This window comes from Haliotis cracherodii, unplaced genomic scaffold (genome assembly GCF_022045235.1).
Source record: "Haliotis cracherodii isolate W230 unplaced genomic scaffold, xgHalCrac1.p SCAF_4, whole genome shotgun sequence".
Taxonomy (NCBI): Eukaryota; Metazoa; Mollusca; class Gastropoda; order Lepetellida; family Haliotidae; genus Haliotis; species Haliotis cracherodii.
This window is the reverse complement of record NW_027266297.1, coordinates 51096389-51113391: the sequence shown is the minus strand read 5'-3', so window position 1 is coordinate 51113391 and position 17003 is coordinate 51096389. Positions and strand designations below refer to the sequence as shown.

At 37.3% G+C, this 17003-nt stretch overlaps 1 protein-coding gene across 2 annotated transcripts in view; it reads right to left on the bottom strand.

Moving 5' to 3' along the window:
* Positions 1-16831, bottom strand: part of LOC139479012 (serine-rich adhesin for platelets-like) — a 134725-nt gene extending 117894 nt beyond the window's left edge. For both annotated transcript variants that reach the window (XM_071261742.1, XM_071261743.1), the window contains exon 1: positions 16278-16831. In XM_071261742.1, the coding sequence (XP_071117843.1) occupies positions 16278-16406 (129 nt within the window). In that variant the 5' untranslated portion in view covers positions 16407-16831. The remainder of the gene's footprint in view (positions 1-16277) is intronic.
* Between the last annotated feature and the right edge of the window lie 172 nt (positions 16832-17003).

Sequence of the window (17003 nt, the reverse complement as noted above, 5' to 3'; positions counted from 1 at the left end):
TATGTCGAAATCTTTATAGATCACGGTTAACCAATCAGTGTTCAAAAATGAGTAAAACAATTAATGCCTCCAAGTTTATTCAGCTGTCCTTGCAGACGGTAGCCCAGTCTCTTGTCATGCTCAGTTGCATTGCGTATCATCCGGGTACTCACGAGGAAAAAACAATAACAAAGGCAACAACCAGTCCCGGGGATTTGCTTTAGATCAGTGCCCCTTTAATGCTCACGTTGCTTTCAAAATTCACACTGGACTGACCATTTATACTGTAATAAGACCTTCATATTCTGCAAACCATCACCTAGCTGCTGTACCTAAAAGTATGCATAAAATCAGCAAGACTTTGACTTACATATGTGTTATATGCTTACAGTTAAATCTATTAATTAGTACTTAAATATTTTAGTATAGTTTATGGCATCCTCTGGTCGGGCAAGGTCCCTTCATGTACATAGCACACAATTTATACCTCATACGCGTATCTCCAACCTGGTTTTAATAACCTAATATCGCATCACAACGGTACGATCGCTTTCCGTTTCGTATATTCCTATTTGTGTTAAAACTATGGGAATACACAGCGGCTGCAATCACTGTTTATAAAATATTAGTCCTATTTGTATGACAGAACTTAGTTATCCTAATACCCTATTATAATCAAAGTCTGTGTATCAGTCTGTAATTGGTAGTTTTTAACTATGTAATATGCGTATGCAGTTCAACCATGGTTCGTTTATCAATCCATATTTTGGTATTAGCCAGGTAAACATAGGTCTCGCGCATGTGCACCTTTTTCCTTTGTTCTACGCAGTCAGCCATTAATTGTGTCTCGTGTAATTTTAAGTGCAAACGTTATCCCACTGACCATGTTATACCCGTTGGGGTATCGGTTGTCTGGCGTCAGACTACAGCCGACTGAAGGCGTATCTCAAATCTGTCACGTAGCACACCCTTAGTTAAGTTACCCATCGGGGTAAAGCAGTACCGTTCTATTTTGTCATAAACAGTGTGCTACCGGCTCTACGAGAATCCCCAATCAACCCAAAAACAATAAATATTTTATTTTATCAGTTGCCTTGTTGTCTTGTCCGAATTCGAGGAAATAAAGTAACGAAGTCAAACATCAAGGATGACTGATTGCAAAAATTTCAACAAAGCATCCTGAATGTACAACTAGCTGATCCCACCACCTTGCGTTGAATACCAACAACTGGTGTATTTGATCAGACATTTGATCACCAAATCTCGCATACTTTTCAGGACCTGACAATAGAAATATTATCGTTTAGTCCAAAAGATACACTGTCGACACACCAATATAAAGGTGAAGGCCTCATGTGTTAATCATCAAGTATTACAGTAACACACATATCCTGCGGGCATTAATTTCAGCCTGGACTAGCTTGGACAGCAGGGGTGAGGGCAAGCCAATTGAAAGAGATAGTCCATTGTCTGATTTGAGCCTTCCACAGCACACACACTTCTCACATTTAGTAAACATGCATTGTAGTACTTGTGGGATTCCACATTGTTAAAAGTGCAAATGTTTCAACTCCATGTGTCCGGTAAGCAGGTTACCAAATAACCAAATGCAATTAGGTACATAATGTTACAGCCATGCTGATGTTTGGGTTAAATCCTGCAAACTCATGGTCGCTATGGTAAATGTCACATATCCAGCTCCCACTCTGTAGTGACTGGTCCCCAGGGCATCACCATGACGTCATTGCACTGCCTCAAATCGATATAGTGCGTGTCGCCTGTCACTTGCTGGCAGATTATTGATCTAACAATCTAATTTGTTTGCTTAAATCACTACAACAACATCCTACACATGTTTTCACATCTGTCTCTGTGCAGTCAAATAGTCACTGCTTACAAATTTACTGCATATAACAGAGGAAGGTTTATGGCGCTATCTGCCGACTGAGGAAGTAATGGTCATTTGTGTCTGTCAGCTACAACTAGACGTAACAAGCACCTTGTCCTTGCAGGATTCCACATGATGAAACACATATTTGTTCATAATTCAGCCTCATGGCAATAATTTAGAGTACATTCATACTGCATTAAGCTTATAGCAAAATTGTAGAGTATGAATGTACACATGTACTATGTTTATCTCAAAGCAATAATGTAGAGATGAACATACTGTGTTTAGCTTATGGCAATAATGTGGAGTATGAAAATACTGTTTATCTAATGGCAATAATGTAGAGCACGTACATACTGTGTTTATCTTATAGCAGTAATGTAGACTAAGAAAATACTCTTAATCTCATAGCAATATTGTAGAGCACATACATTCTGTGTTGATCTTATAGCAATAATGTAGAGTATGAAAATACTGTTTATCTTATAGCAATAATGCAGAGCACGTACATACTGTGTTGATCATATAGCAATAATGTAGAGTATGAAAATACTGTTTATCTTATACCATAATGTAGAGCACGTACATACTGTGTTGATCATATAGCAATAATGTAGAGTATGAAAATACTGTTTATCTTATAGCAATAATGTAGAGCACGTACATACTGTGTTGATCTTATAGCAATAATGTAGAGTATGAAAATACTGTTTATCTTATAGCAATAATGCAGAGCACGTACATACTGTGTTGATCATATAGCAATAATGTAGAGTATGAAAATACTGTTTATCTTATACCATAATGTAGAGCACGTACATACTGTGTTGATCATATAGCAATAATGTAGAGTATGAAAATACTGTTTATCTTATAGCAATAATGTAGAGCACGTACATACTGTGTTGATCTTATAGCAATAATGTAGAGTATGAAAATACTGTTTATCTTACAGCAATAATGTAGAGCGCGTACATACTGTGTTGATCTTATAGCAATAATGTAGAGCACGTACATATTGTGTTTATCTTATAGCAATAATGTAGAGTATGAAAATACTGTTTATCTAACAGCAATAATGTAGAGCACGTACATACTGTGTTTATCTTATGGCAATAATGTAGAGCACGTACATACTGTGTTGATCAAATAGCACTAATGTAGAGTATGAAAATACTGTTTATCTTACAGCAATAATGTTAAGCACGTTCATACTGTGTTGATCTTACAGCAATAATCGTGGAAGAAGTAAGCTCCTCTACATGCAGATACTGTTGGAAGAAGTGAGCTCCTCTACATGCTGATTCTGTTGGAAGAAGTGAGCTGCCACTAGATGCTGATACTGTTGGAGGAAGTAAGCACCTCTATATGCAGATACTGTTGGAAGAAGTGAGCTGCCATTAGATGGTGATACTATTGGAAGAAGTGAGCTGCCATTAGATGCTGATACTGTTGGAAGGAGTGAGCTGCCATTAGATGCTGATACTGTTGGAAGAAGTGAGCTGCCATTAGATGGTGATACTATTGGAAGAAGTGAGCTCCTCTAAATGCTGATAGTGTTGGAAGAAGTAAGCTCCTCTAAATGCTGATACTGTTGGAAGAAGTGAGCTGCCATTAGATGCTGATACTGTTGGAAGAAGTGAGCACCTCTAAATGCTGATACTGTTGGAAGAAGTGAGCTGTCACTAGATGCTGATACTGTTGGAAGAAGTGAGCTGCCATTAGATGCTGATACTGTTGGAAGAAGTAAGCACCTCTAAATGCTGATACTGTTGGAAGAAGTGAGCTGCCACAAGATGCTGATACTGTTGGAAGAAGTGAGCTGCCACTAGATGTTGATACTGTCGGAAGAAGTGAGCTGCCATTAGATGTTGATACTGTCGGAAGAAGTGAGCTGCCATAAGATGCTGATACTGTTGGAAGAAGTGAGCTGCCATTAGATGCTGATACTGTTGGAAGAAGTGAGCTTCCACTAGATGCTGATACTATTGGAAGAAGTGAGCTGCCACTAAATACTGATACTGTTGGAAGAAGTGAGCTGCTATTAGATGCTGGTACTGTTGGAAGAAGTGAGCTGCCATTAGATGCTGATACTGTTGGAAGAAATGAGCTCCTCTAAATGCTGATAGTGTTGGAAGAAGTGGGCTCCTCTAAATGCTGATACTGTTGGAAGAAGTGAGCTGCCACTAGATGCTGATACTGTTGGAAGAAGTGAGCACCTCTAAATGCTGATACTGTTGGAAGAAGTGAGCTGTCACTAGATGCTGATACTGTTGGAAGGAGTGAGCTGCCATTAGATGCTGATACTGTTGGAAGAAGTAAGCACCTCTAAATGCTGATACTGTTGGAAGAAGTGAGCTGCCACAAGATGCTGATACTGTTGGAAGAAGTGAGCTGCCACTAGATGTTGATACTGTCGGAAGAAGTGAGCTGCCATTAGATGTTGATACTGTCGGAAGAAGTGAGCTGCCATTAGATGCTGATACTGTTGGAAGAAGTGAGCTGCCACTAGATGCTGATACTGTTGGAAGAAGTGAGCACCTCTACATGCTGATACTGTTGGAAGAAGTGAGCACCTCTACATGCTGATATTGTTGGAAGAAGTGAGCTCCTCTATATGCTGATACTGTTGGAAGAAGTGAGCACCTCTATATGCTGATACTGTTGGAAGAATTGAGCACCTCTACATGCTGATACTGTTGGAAGAAGTGAGCTCCACTACATGCTGATACTGTTGGAAGAAGTGAGCACCTCTACATCCAGATACTGTTGGAAGAAGTGAGCACCTCTACATGCTGATACTGTTGGAAGAAGTGAGCTCTATATGCTGATACTGTTGGATGAAGTGAGCACCTCTACATGCTGATACTGTTGGAAGAAGTGAGCTCCACTACATTCTGACTCTGTTGGAAGAAGTGAGCACCTCTACATCCAGAAAATGTTAGAAGAAGTGAGCACCTCTACATCCAGATACTGTTGGAAGAAGTGAGCACCTCTATATGCTGATACTGTTGGAAGAAGTGAGCTCCTCTATATGCTGATACTGTTGGAAGTAGTGAGCACCTCTATATGCTGATACTGTTAGAAGAAGTGAGCACCTCTATATGCTGATACTGTTGGAAGAAGTGAGCACCTCTACATCCAGATACTGTTGGAAGTAGTGAGCACCTCTACATGCTGATACTGCTGGAAGAATTGAGCACCTCTACATGCTGATACTGTTGGAAGAAGTGAGCTCCTCTATATGCTGATACTGTTGGAAGAAGTGAGCACCTCTACATGCTGATTCTGTTGGAAGAAGTGAGCTGCCACTAGATGCTGATAGTGTTCTGACCAACACTTTTGAAATCTGTCTCATCATATGCTAGAAAGAGATTCTTCAAGCACAATAGGCCAACATTGGATCCAAAGCCATATTTGGATTGGTATTCATCGCGAAGGATATCGGGAATGCAATGTGACAATTGACTGAATGGTCAATATTCTTGTAGGAGGGAAGTTGAAGACCACATGCAGAATGTTTATCAATGATTTGTTTATTGTTAGTCGTTTTAAACCATAGTTATCAATATTCCACAGTCCATTTCAATTTCAGGTTAGAAAAAACAGTATATTGAACTCCATGATAATAAACTAAACATGTATCAAATTTCCTTACATTAATTCAAGATGGCTGAGTACAGAAACAAATGGCTTTTTAATATTCCTGTCATTCTGAAAATATGATTTAACCCTCTTGCAATAATACACGAGTCATTATTCATTAGAATAAGTATTGCATGTTTCATCTTCATTTGTCCACTGTCTTCCGTGGAAATGATGATGTTCACAGACCAAGCAGGTCTTGATTTAAGCTCACTTATTAGGTGAGTTAAAAACCTGTCCAGCAACATTCTCCTTTTTATCATGTTCTTCTTAATAGGACTTCATGGAAAAGTTCCTTAAGCCTCAGGCAGAAAATTTGGGTTTCCAGTATTTAAATTAAAATAAAATGTACTGAAAATAAAATCGGGAACACGCTTTCAAGTCTATTTTCTTTTTCAATTTATTCAATAATCAATAATACTGAAAGTACAGTATTTCAATTCATGATAACATGAAATATATGTAAATAAATATATGCAGCAAATATTTAATGGGTGCAACCTGATTAATTCACTTGGCTGCACCGTGTGCAGTTTCTAATTAAGAATGAAATTACTCTGCACTATATCCGGTATTGTATTATAAGCATGTTTCTTATGTCCATAAATTTTATATGATAAAAAGTACAGCAAAATGCCAAGACAAAAAAAACCAGCTTGTTATAAGCGTGTTCGTTATGAACATAGTTTACTGTATTTATAATTTGGACAGATTATTTTCGGGTTTTTTTAGATCCACAAGAACAGAAATATCAATAAGCCAACATAGACCAATCCGACATAATGTTTATTGAAGATATATGTACGTGAATTGTGTATTTCTGCTCATGAAATAATGCATTAGTTGGCTCTAAGTATTAACTGAAAAAACCACTTGCCTTGATTCCAGTTGTTGTTTGTTTATTTGTCAATATCTGTCATATTCATACTCAAGTACACGACTTTGTAACACATGGAATCTGCCTTGACTATATAACTATGATTTATTATCTCATGTATATTATCATTCGAATATGTCTGAATGAAACACAAAGGTGTGCAGGCTCATCCGGCAGTAGCAACATTTAGAAAGGTACATACTGTGACAATTTGTTCATCAAAGACATACCGGTATCCTCAATTATTTTGCGTATGGACATGTTATAAATGATATCTGAGAAATATAAATACATAATTTGTTGATATCTCTGTTATTAAAATCAGGGAGGGTATAAGAAGCAAAGTCAATATATTTGTTCAAGTGAAGAAAGCATGTTGATAGAAGTATAAACTAGCATTTAAAAAAATGGCCCTTGGTATGCTTAGTGAAGGAAGGCCCTCTTTTATTTGGTGCAACATTTACAAATTCAATAATACAAATAAAATGTCTGTCATTTACAAATTATATCGCTGACAACTCCCATCAGCTGTTCTGTGGGTTCGATTTGTCATTTCCAGATTGTGTGGTTCATATTAATTTGTTTCATTTCTTTATTGTGAAACGAACCTGCGTTAATATATTACTTTCCTAAATGGTCACCTCCCAATGTGGCAACCGACCTCAATGAACACAGTGTCCATACTGGGACAACTGATTGCAATTATAATGATTCTTGTATTACATAAGCATTGCCTAATAATGTTTCCAATGAAAATCAATCTATCTTTTGTTCAGACCATTCAATTCTAAATTGCAAACTTAAAACTTCACTAAATAACACTGTGATGTCTCATTATGATACACTTAATACATTTCTACACAGATAGTGGTTAAGGCATAGCTATATTGATTAATTTTAAGAGTAATGATATATTTACAAAGGGTGTTTAGTTTAATTTCACTTCTCATTACGCATATTCCAAACTTTGAAGGAATGAACAAGAAACATATTACCTCCGTAAGGAGATATTTTTATATACAGATGACACAATCACAGGGTAACCAAAATAGGTTTCAAGGAATGACATAGTTATGTTATCAAACCGACATTCAGCTAGATGAATAATTCTGATTCCAAGTAGATAAGTAGTGTGTGTGTGTGTGTGTGTTTGTGTCTGTCTGTCTGTCTGTCTGAAGGTAAAATTTTGTCCTGCCAATAGAGTTTTGCTCACCTCAAATGCAGATAACTCTCAGGTGCAGTTAAACAGTAACTTCTATCTCAATTGTTGGGGCGGTCGGGTAGCCTTGTGGTTAAAGCGTTTGCTTGTCACGCCGAAGACCCAGGTTCGATTCCCGTCATGGGTACAATGTGTGAAGCACATTTCTGGTGTCCCCTGCTGTGATATTGCTGGAATATTGCCAAAAACGGCATAAAACCAAAGTCACTCACTCACTCTATCTCCATTGTTGATGGGGTTTTAAAGACTTTCTCCAAATAAGATTTTCCTAGATTTTTTATGTATTATTTTTGTTACCTATCTGATTGTTATTTTACAGATATATTATGTATCCAACACAGCAATCTCCCAACATTTGAAAAAGTCCAAATAGTTTTCAGTTTTCTTGTAATCTTAAGGGGGTGTCATTTTTGTCATTTAAACAGTAATTATCCTCAATAAAATGTTGCAAATGTATCTATAACGTTTAACAATCATAGAGGTCGTAGCTTTCTATTGGAACCATAATATTTGACATTATGTCAAAACATAACTCTACTATAGGGAAATTGTAACGAAACATGAAAAGAAGGCAAAAAAACTGACATAAGATAAAGCAAAACATAATTTGGAAGATTCTTGTACACTTTTGATATTACATACTATATATTCACACACAATAAAGATAAAAATAAATTTTGTTGAAATAGAGGTTTGGTACCATCTTGTAGATTGACTGGACCATATGTCTCGAATCACGTAACTGCCATTACTTTCAAGACGCTAATCTAAATACATTCGATACCAAAAGATTACAACATGCTTTTCACACAAAAACCTTGCATATGAAACATCTATCGCTAGCCTACGCATCGATACATATAACGATAGCTGCTGATAATCCATTAGAATTGTGTAAGTTCAACACACGGACAGCTTATCAAACATGGTGAAATCTATTTCAAAGCTTACACGATTAAGTAAAACACACACGGACCACTGTGTCTGGGACACTATATCATTGGTCACAAAAGTGAGCAATTGTCTGAGACTGCATTGCCGGCTCGTCTTCAGCTTCAAACGCAGGTACTCGGGTACTCGGGAGGTACTCGGGTGGTTTTATCGGCAATGAGGAATCGTCAGCTGGCTTATTTCTACCAATAAATACTCACGTCAGTGATGAACAAAATTACAGATCGTTGTTGTTCTCTGGGTTCATGCAATTTTTAAATATCACTGTCATCGTGAACAACTACTTTGGCAGCCATTGACAGTAACGGAAGTTGGTCACGGCCAGCATATGGAAGTTCGGGATGGAGAGATAGTCATTTGAAACTGCTTTACTGTTACCTGAGAAGTTATTTCAAACAGACTTGTACATATTTACAGCTCCAAAATAACTAATTCAAGTTGATTTACCCTCTGGATGCCGAGTTTTTTTTCTGACGCACATTTTCCTAAGATCGGAAACACACGCGGCACTGGATATACCTCTGGCTATAAAATTACGCAGAGGTGGAGAATATTAAATTTCCTATTTGATGGTGTAATGTTAACTGCAAATATTAAACCGGTTTAAAAAAAATACGCTCCTAAATGTTGTCCGAGAATTTATTCTGCGTTGAGAAACAGTAAACTTCTCCGCTTTTTATCACCGATAAAAGTACTGTGCGACGATTTTTTTATTTCGAAGCTATAAGGAAGCTGTCAACGAACAAAATACTGCCTAATATCTGAACGACATAACTATATATCAAATGGAGTTATATGGGTATGTATAACGACATACATTCAATTCCAAAAATAGCATGCCGTAAATGACGAAAAATGATTTTTCTCTATGACGTCAAAAGGCGAAAGAAAGGTTACACGCGTACAAAGAAAAGGGGGCATAACTCCGCTATGCTGAGCACTAGTTTATTGTAACTCAGGTCACTTGGTGAGAATTAGCTGTGGGTAAGGACAATATATTTTCGTGGTGTTTCGTTCACGAGGAACCAAACTATCCCAACACAAATATCCATATTGAAACTGTATACGTTTAGTTATTCAAAAACCCATAAGAAATGATGAAATCGTACTTCATAATAAAAAGGGGTAATAGAGAAATGGATGGCCCTATCTAACCTATAACTTAGTCCTTAGATTCCAACATTCTCCTGAATGTGTAAGTGTAATTTGACTAATGTTGCACCATTATTAATGGAGCACTAGCCTTATCATCAAATGTAATGAAATACCCCCAAAATAACACCATTCCTTTTGACGTCATGGCTGGTTTTATGTCTTTGATAACGTCGGAGAAAGACGACACTGGTATTTTGATTGATATATATCTCCCCTAATTTTCGTTCATGGTATGGAAAATCTCCATGTGGAAAACGGAATTTGACGCTTTTTCGACGCAACATAAAATGACTGCTCTCACCAAGTAAAACATGTCTAGAATATGTAAACAATTAGATAGTTTATCGTGAATCTTAATTGGACAAGACACGCACCTGTTTGGCATCAATTTACGTAATGAAATCACCAAAAGAATATTTCAAAACAACCAAAATTATATTCAATATTGGACATATATTTGTTCATTATTATGTTATTATTTCTCTTCATCTCGTCTCGGAATCACACAATAAAAGATGCGAAGAAAGCTCTATTGGTGTAGAATTATCAGGATAATCGTATAAGGTTGAACCAACGGGGTACCTGGTATGGATTTTATTTCATACATTTTACAATTCCTGGAGAAATTAAGTAAACAGTTTAATATCCTGTGATCACAATATTGAAAAAAGAATGAACCCATTGATTATATAATGCAAAACGAGAGGAATAATTCGTAAATTGTTTGTGACTAATGCGGACCTGGCGAATCGTTTTTATATCAAACGACATAAAAAACAATTCCAAGACCAAGACAATTCTTTCAGAAATGTGTGCATATATTTTACCGAAAAAATATTACCGTATTCGACGTAATAAGCGCCCAGGGAGCTCTCAAAATTACAAATAGAATATTATTTTGGTGGAAAAAAGAGAGTTGAAAGATAAATTTCGTGGTTTATGCTGACAGCCTGAAATGTTTATGTACGACAGATATATTTTTCCAGAATTTAATTGCCCATAATTAAGGGTGCATACAACACACGATTGCGTATTATACGCGAATATAAAAGTCTTGTGTACATTGATCAATCGGAAGGGGTGCTAATTGGGATTGTTCACTAGCTTATCGCCATGGGCGCTTATTAGAGCGGGGCGCTTATTACGTCGAATACGGTATTCATCTTATGAAAGTAATATATTCAGTTTTAGTTATAAAATAAAATGAAACGGCTATTCATGGACATTGCTAATATGAACTTATAATATTGACTATTGCACATCCAAAGAAATACGTACATGCTGCAGTTACATTTACACTTCATCTTGTAACACTTGTCCAAAGGAAAGAAATATCGTATTCGACACTAAAAACCTATCAATTGTTATGTAAACAATGTTCAAACAAACAGGAGGTTCGTTCATACATTATCAAAGGTTCGTTCATACATGTTGTGGCCTATATTTACGTATGATAACATTTTGAACATTGACAAATGTCCAAAGTGAAATTAATTGTGTGAAAAAATGTGTAAAAGATATGCAAAATATACATCATAACTGAAACTGTAAACAGTATGGTACAATGATCGTGTGCACTCTCATTCAAGGACCTTCACCTCAAAGAAATTACCAACTAGAAAGTGTTTTTACTCGTAAAAACATATGTCTCCCCCAACTCCCCTAACCCCCATTCATTCGTTTACTTCACGTTAAACCCCATCTCTTCATTCCCACCCTCCATTACTAAATAACAGAGACAAAAATAGAACTCCTAGAAAATTCAAACAACTAATGGGCACCACTTCAGGACTTGGTTAATATGGTTACAACTTCATGAAATAATATTGAACAGTTTTTGAGTTATGGTCCGGAATCAAAGCTTACCCCCATTCAGAGTCTATGTTCAACTTATCTCCATGGAAACGAGAAAAAATAAAAATGTCAAAATCTCTAAATAGCAAAAGGCACCATTTCAGTGCTGGGTTAATGTGTATACAAAGTTTCGCGAAAAAATATTAAACGGTTTCTGAGGTATGGTCAGGAAACAAAGCTTACCCCCATTCAGAGTCTATGTTCAACTTATCTCCATTGAAACGAGAAAAAATAAAAATGTCAAAAATCTCTAAATAGCAAAAGGCACCACTTCAGTGCTGGGTTAATGTGTATACAAAGTTTCGCGAAAAAATATTAAACGGTTTCCGAGTTATGGTCTGGAAACAAAGCTTACCCCCATTCAGAGTCTATGTTCAAGTTATCTCCATGGAAACGAGAAAAAATAAAAATGTCAAAAATCTCTAAATAGCAAAAGGCACCACTTCAGTGCTGGGTTAATGTGTATACAAAGTTTCGCGAAAAAATATTAAACGGTTTCTGAGTTATGGTCAGGAAACAAAGCTTACCCCCATTCAGAGTCTATGTTCAACTTATCTCCATGGAAACGAGAAAAAATAAAAATGTCAAAAATCTCTAAATAGCAAAAGGCACCACTTCAGTGCTGGGTTAATGTGTATACAAAGTTTCGCGAAAAAATATTAAACGGTTTCTGAGTTATGGTCCGGAAACCAAGCTTACCCCCATTCAGAGTCTATGTTCAAGTTATCTCCATGGAAACGAGAAAAAATAAAAATGTCAAAAATCTCTAAATAGCAAAAGGCACCACTTCAGTGCTGGGTTAATGTGTATACAAAGTTTCGCGAAAAAATATTAAACGGTTTCCGAGTTATGGTCCGGAAACCAAGCTTACCCCCATTCAGAGTCTATGTTCAAGTTATCTCCATGGAAACGAGAAAAATAAAAATGTCAAAAATCTCTAAATAGCAAAAGGCACCACTTCAGTGCTGGGTTAATGTGTATACAAAGTTTCGCGAAAAAATATTAAACGGTTTCTGAGTTATGGTCCGGAAACCAAGCTTACCTCCATTCAGAGTCTATGTTCAAGTTATCTCCATGGAAACGAGAAAAAATAAAAATGTCAAAAATCTCTAAATAGCAAAAGGCACCACTTCAGTGCCGGGTTAATGTGTATACAAAGTTTCGCGAAAAAATATTAAACGGTTTCTGAGTTTTGGTCCGGAAACGGTGGGAACGCCGACGCCGACGCCAACGCCGACGCCGACGGGAACCGTGCCAAAAACAATATGTCTCCCTCCATTCTGGGGGAGACATAAATATGTACAACAATGTTGACATATGACATCACTACCTGTGACCGACTTACGAAATGGCGTGTTCACTGTCAACAGTACGCGGGATTTTACGAGGGGACTCTCGTTGATTCAGGGATCGTATATACATAAATGTGACATGTAAACAATCAGAAACATTCTGACAATCTATGTACTGTTATTTGTTGTTATAATTTTCATTGAAACAAATCGAAATACTCAGAAATTCCGATAAATACCGTTGTCGTTGTGCGTGATTTTGCGTCAGTCATGGCGTCCAAAGGACGGTAACTTTGCAATGATTTGATATTTTCAACAGAAATTGTCAATGTATCTATTTTATATTCCCTAATGCTTCCAACGATTCTCTTCCCATGCATATTCTGAAAATGTTGAACCAATATATTGAACGAATAAACGAATGGATCGCTCAAAATAGGAGAAAATGCTACACTATGTAAAATCTGTATTTTGCTTTGTTTACATTTCAAAGTGCAGTTTTTCGAGCACAGCGTTCGTTTTCACACCTAACTAATTTTGCTTGATCTCATCCAGCCACTTCGTATTGGTGACAAAGACCATTGTTCATTCGATTCTAAAATGTATGAGGAATTCAAGGATGTGTGTATCGCATCTAAGGTTGAAATATACGTGATGTTACAGGCGCCTCATAACCGGTGTACCTGAAACGTGACTCTGTAAACACTATCCAATATGGCGGAAAGTTCACTTCGGCGTTCGTGTTTGCGTATTTTCCAAACATTCTAAACGATTCTAGGGTTATCTGAGACGACTGATCATTGGTGATTTCATAAAGGACAGATACCCGTGATCACTAATATGCTATTTTTGAAATTCATTTCTCGGAGTATATATCCGATATTTAGATTTCAAAACATGCTGTAAATAACGCAGTGAGCGGTGATTTAGTAATGTGTAAAAAATGGCGACATTTACGATGTACCTAATTTTCAGAGGTCATTTCCAGTACTTTCGCTTGGCCTAAAATTCCAGTGGATGATATCACAGAACAGGGAATTTCCCACCTTATTCAAAACTGTGAAGTGTATTAGTGTGCATGATGTATTTTGAATTTTATTCGACTTCAAAGTGAGGGTTGTAGAGGAGGGACATATATGTCCCTGTGGCATCCAGGGGGTAATAGCTTATTTAGTTCAGTGTTTTTTGTCACTATTTCCTGATTCTTTCACTTGCCACCCCTATAATGGAAGATGTCATGTTGAGTTCCAAGAAACTACTTGGTTGAGTCCAAACAGTGCAAAAATTACAATTGTTTCGCATAAAGATACCTTTTAAAGTTGACAAAACATCCACATATAGAAATTTTCAGTCAACTGTACCTGTGAAAAGGTCTCAGACACTACAGAGGTGTTCGCATCACTGCAACAATGTAATCACTTCCCAAGTAACTGTAATTGCAATATAATTTTCTAATAGTGATATGACAGACCCGCGGAGTCTTGGGTAAGAATAGGTCTTCAGCAACCCATGCTTGCTGTAAGAGGCAACTATGCTTGTCGTAAGAGGCGACTAAAGGGGTCGGGTGGTCAGGGTCACTGACTTGGTTGATGCATGTGAGCGTATCCCAACTGCGTGGGTCGATGCTCATAATATCAATCACTGGATTGTCCGGTTCAGACTCGATTATTTACAGATCGCCGCCATATAGCCGTCATATTGCCGAGTGCGGCGTTAAACAACAAACACAAATTAGTATGACAGTATCTGAATAATAAACACTGTCAGTAGGAGACCCACGTCAACCATTGATGTAGTCTCTTCTTGTTGAGGCACTGACCTTGATCTTACGTGTTAAGATGCAACAAATAGTAAGGTGAACATGTCTTAGGACAGTACCCAATATCAGTAAACGTGCACGAGTATCAGTGGTACACGTGATTTTCTCCCACTAACCGTAGTGATAAGCAGGGAATAACTTTGCCTTTAAAACTGATACAGATATATAACATTTTTATATAATAGCCTTAACCGTGACCTTGAGTCTAATCCTTGAGAAGTTACATATTCAGGTTGGTGATAAAATGTATTAACATGAAGCTGTTGAGAAAGTTTGACTTTTATTTTAATTACTTTAATTAACATATCTTTACTTGTGACCTTGACATTTGCACTCTTGGCTACCTGCTTCACAAAAAGAAATTCTTCTTAAACAAACTTAAAGTGAATAAATATCTTTCAGCTCATGATACTTTTACCTCATTTGGAACATTTGCGGCTTCAGCATTTGGACAGAAGGTGAACTTCTTTTTATAACATCATCTACAACACCGAATTTGAATGCCGATCATGATGCTTCGACCAACTGTGAAACTACCGGTACCTACATCTGGTTCTGGAGAAAAAGATTGGTAAACTTAAGCTTGATTGCTAATGTTGTTCTTGAGCACAAAACACACGCGTAACAAAATGGCTCCAACAGAACAAATATTCCCGACTAATGAAAAGTTGCCAATATTATTATCATTTTGGAAAAGTACAGCATAACCAATGGACATATTATCTGTCTTTGACCTACTCTTGTTTCCAAAAGGAAATGTGACCTGTATCATAATTATTTTTGTCATGACATATTGTCATAATACGAATACACAATTTGCTTTTGATAAATCCATGCTAATTGATTCAGCTCAAAAGTTTCAAACTCTATCGATGGTATCGGAATAAAATGGAGACTAACAAGTCAGTTTGTTATCGTTTTCATGTCACCTTTATTTGACCGACATTACACTGGCCAGTTTGACCTCTCATGCGCATGACTAGTATCCTTTGGTCTCATGTTTGTTTTTCGCTGTAGAACTAAAATGTGTTCCTCACATTCGAAATATTGCTCTCACACTTTCATGAATGTTTTCTAGAGAAATAGAATGTTCTGCAGGGTGTGCTCAATATCTGTTAATTGTCCACCGTTTGCATGTAAGTACGAGATTATCTTACTCAAATGTAGACGTTACTGTCCCCCTTCAACTATTATTTACAACTGAAGGGCATGTATTTGTGTCATTGGTTAACTTTATAGTGCAGATTAACCAGCATAAAGGTGTCAGTCATTTATAATTTGCCCATTCCGTTTCACCGATAAATCAATATCAGGCGAACACAAACTCTGTGGATGCGACACTGCTGCTTTCCGACCGTTAGCTGTTCTGATATATGATGCTGCAAGAAGCTGTTCATTGATTATCTCTCAATGTAGAATAAACGTGACATTACAGTCATATTTTACATTTCAGAAAATTGAGGACAGATCCATTTACAAAAAGGTATACATGGCGAAACATGTTGGCACTTTAAGGACATATGCGATACTTCATAATGTAAATGCATTGTACCGATGCGTTGAGATGAAATGACATGTTAAACAGCAATACGTACCGAGTGCCTAGTGGTTGTGACAATCGCTGCTCCCATCGCTTCGTTTCGTTGAGTATAGGCAGATACTAAAATAGATGATTCGTCTGTTGAAGATGGGAACAGAATTTGTCCTAATGTGGTACTGGACATGGTGACCTTACCTGGGGCAGGAACTAAACATCACCTTGTATCAATCAAAACATCTTCATTTTCGGGCACGTAAATGATGACATGCTCCATAACATTATTCACAAGATGTTGCACACACTTTCATGTGAATCGATAAGATATTCTATATGTTAGCGCAAAACAAACGCATCGTTGATCCCTGAAATATCTTCTGGTGGATATGCATCACACATATTCCTTCACACTCTGAAGACGATGTCCCTCCTCCACTTATGAATGATGTCTGATGTGACTGTAGTGTACCGGCACGAATGTAGGCCTGGCCTCAGTCGCCTGTTCTTTCTGAGCATGCATACTGCCATCCACCTACGCGCAGCTCAAGACCGTGATGGCAGACATCATGGAGTTGTCAACACAATCATCTACGAATAAGGTGCTCCATGACAGTAGACTAATAACACTAGGCAGCGATCAATGACATAGGAATGATGATGGAAGGTCGTGGTGAATGGACTGTTTATGCCATGCTGATTATCCCTGCGCGCACAAGAATGTCATACGGTCAGTAGCTGCAGGAGGCACTGATTGGGTTTGCCGACCTTATTGCCTTGTTTATGA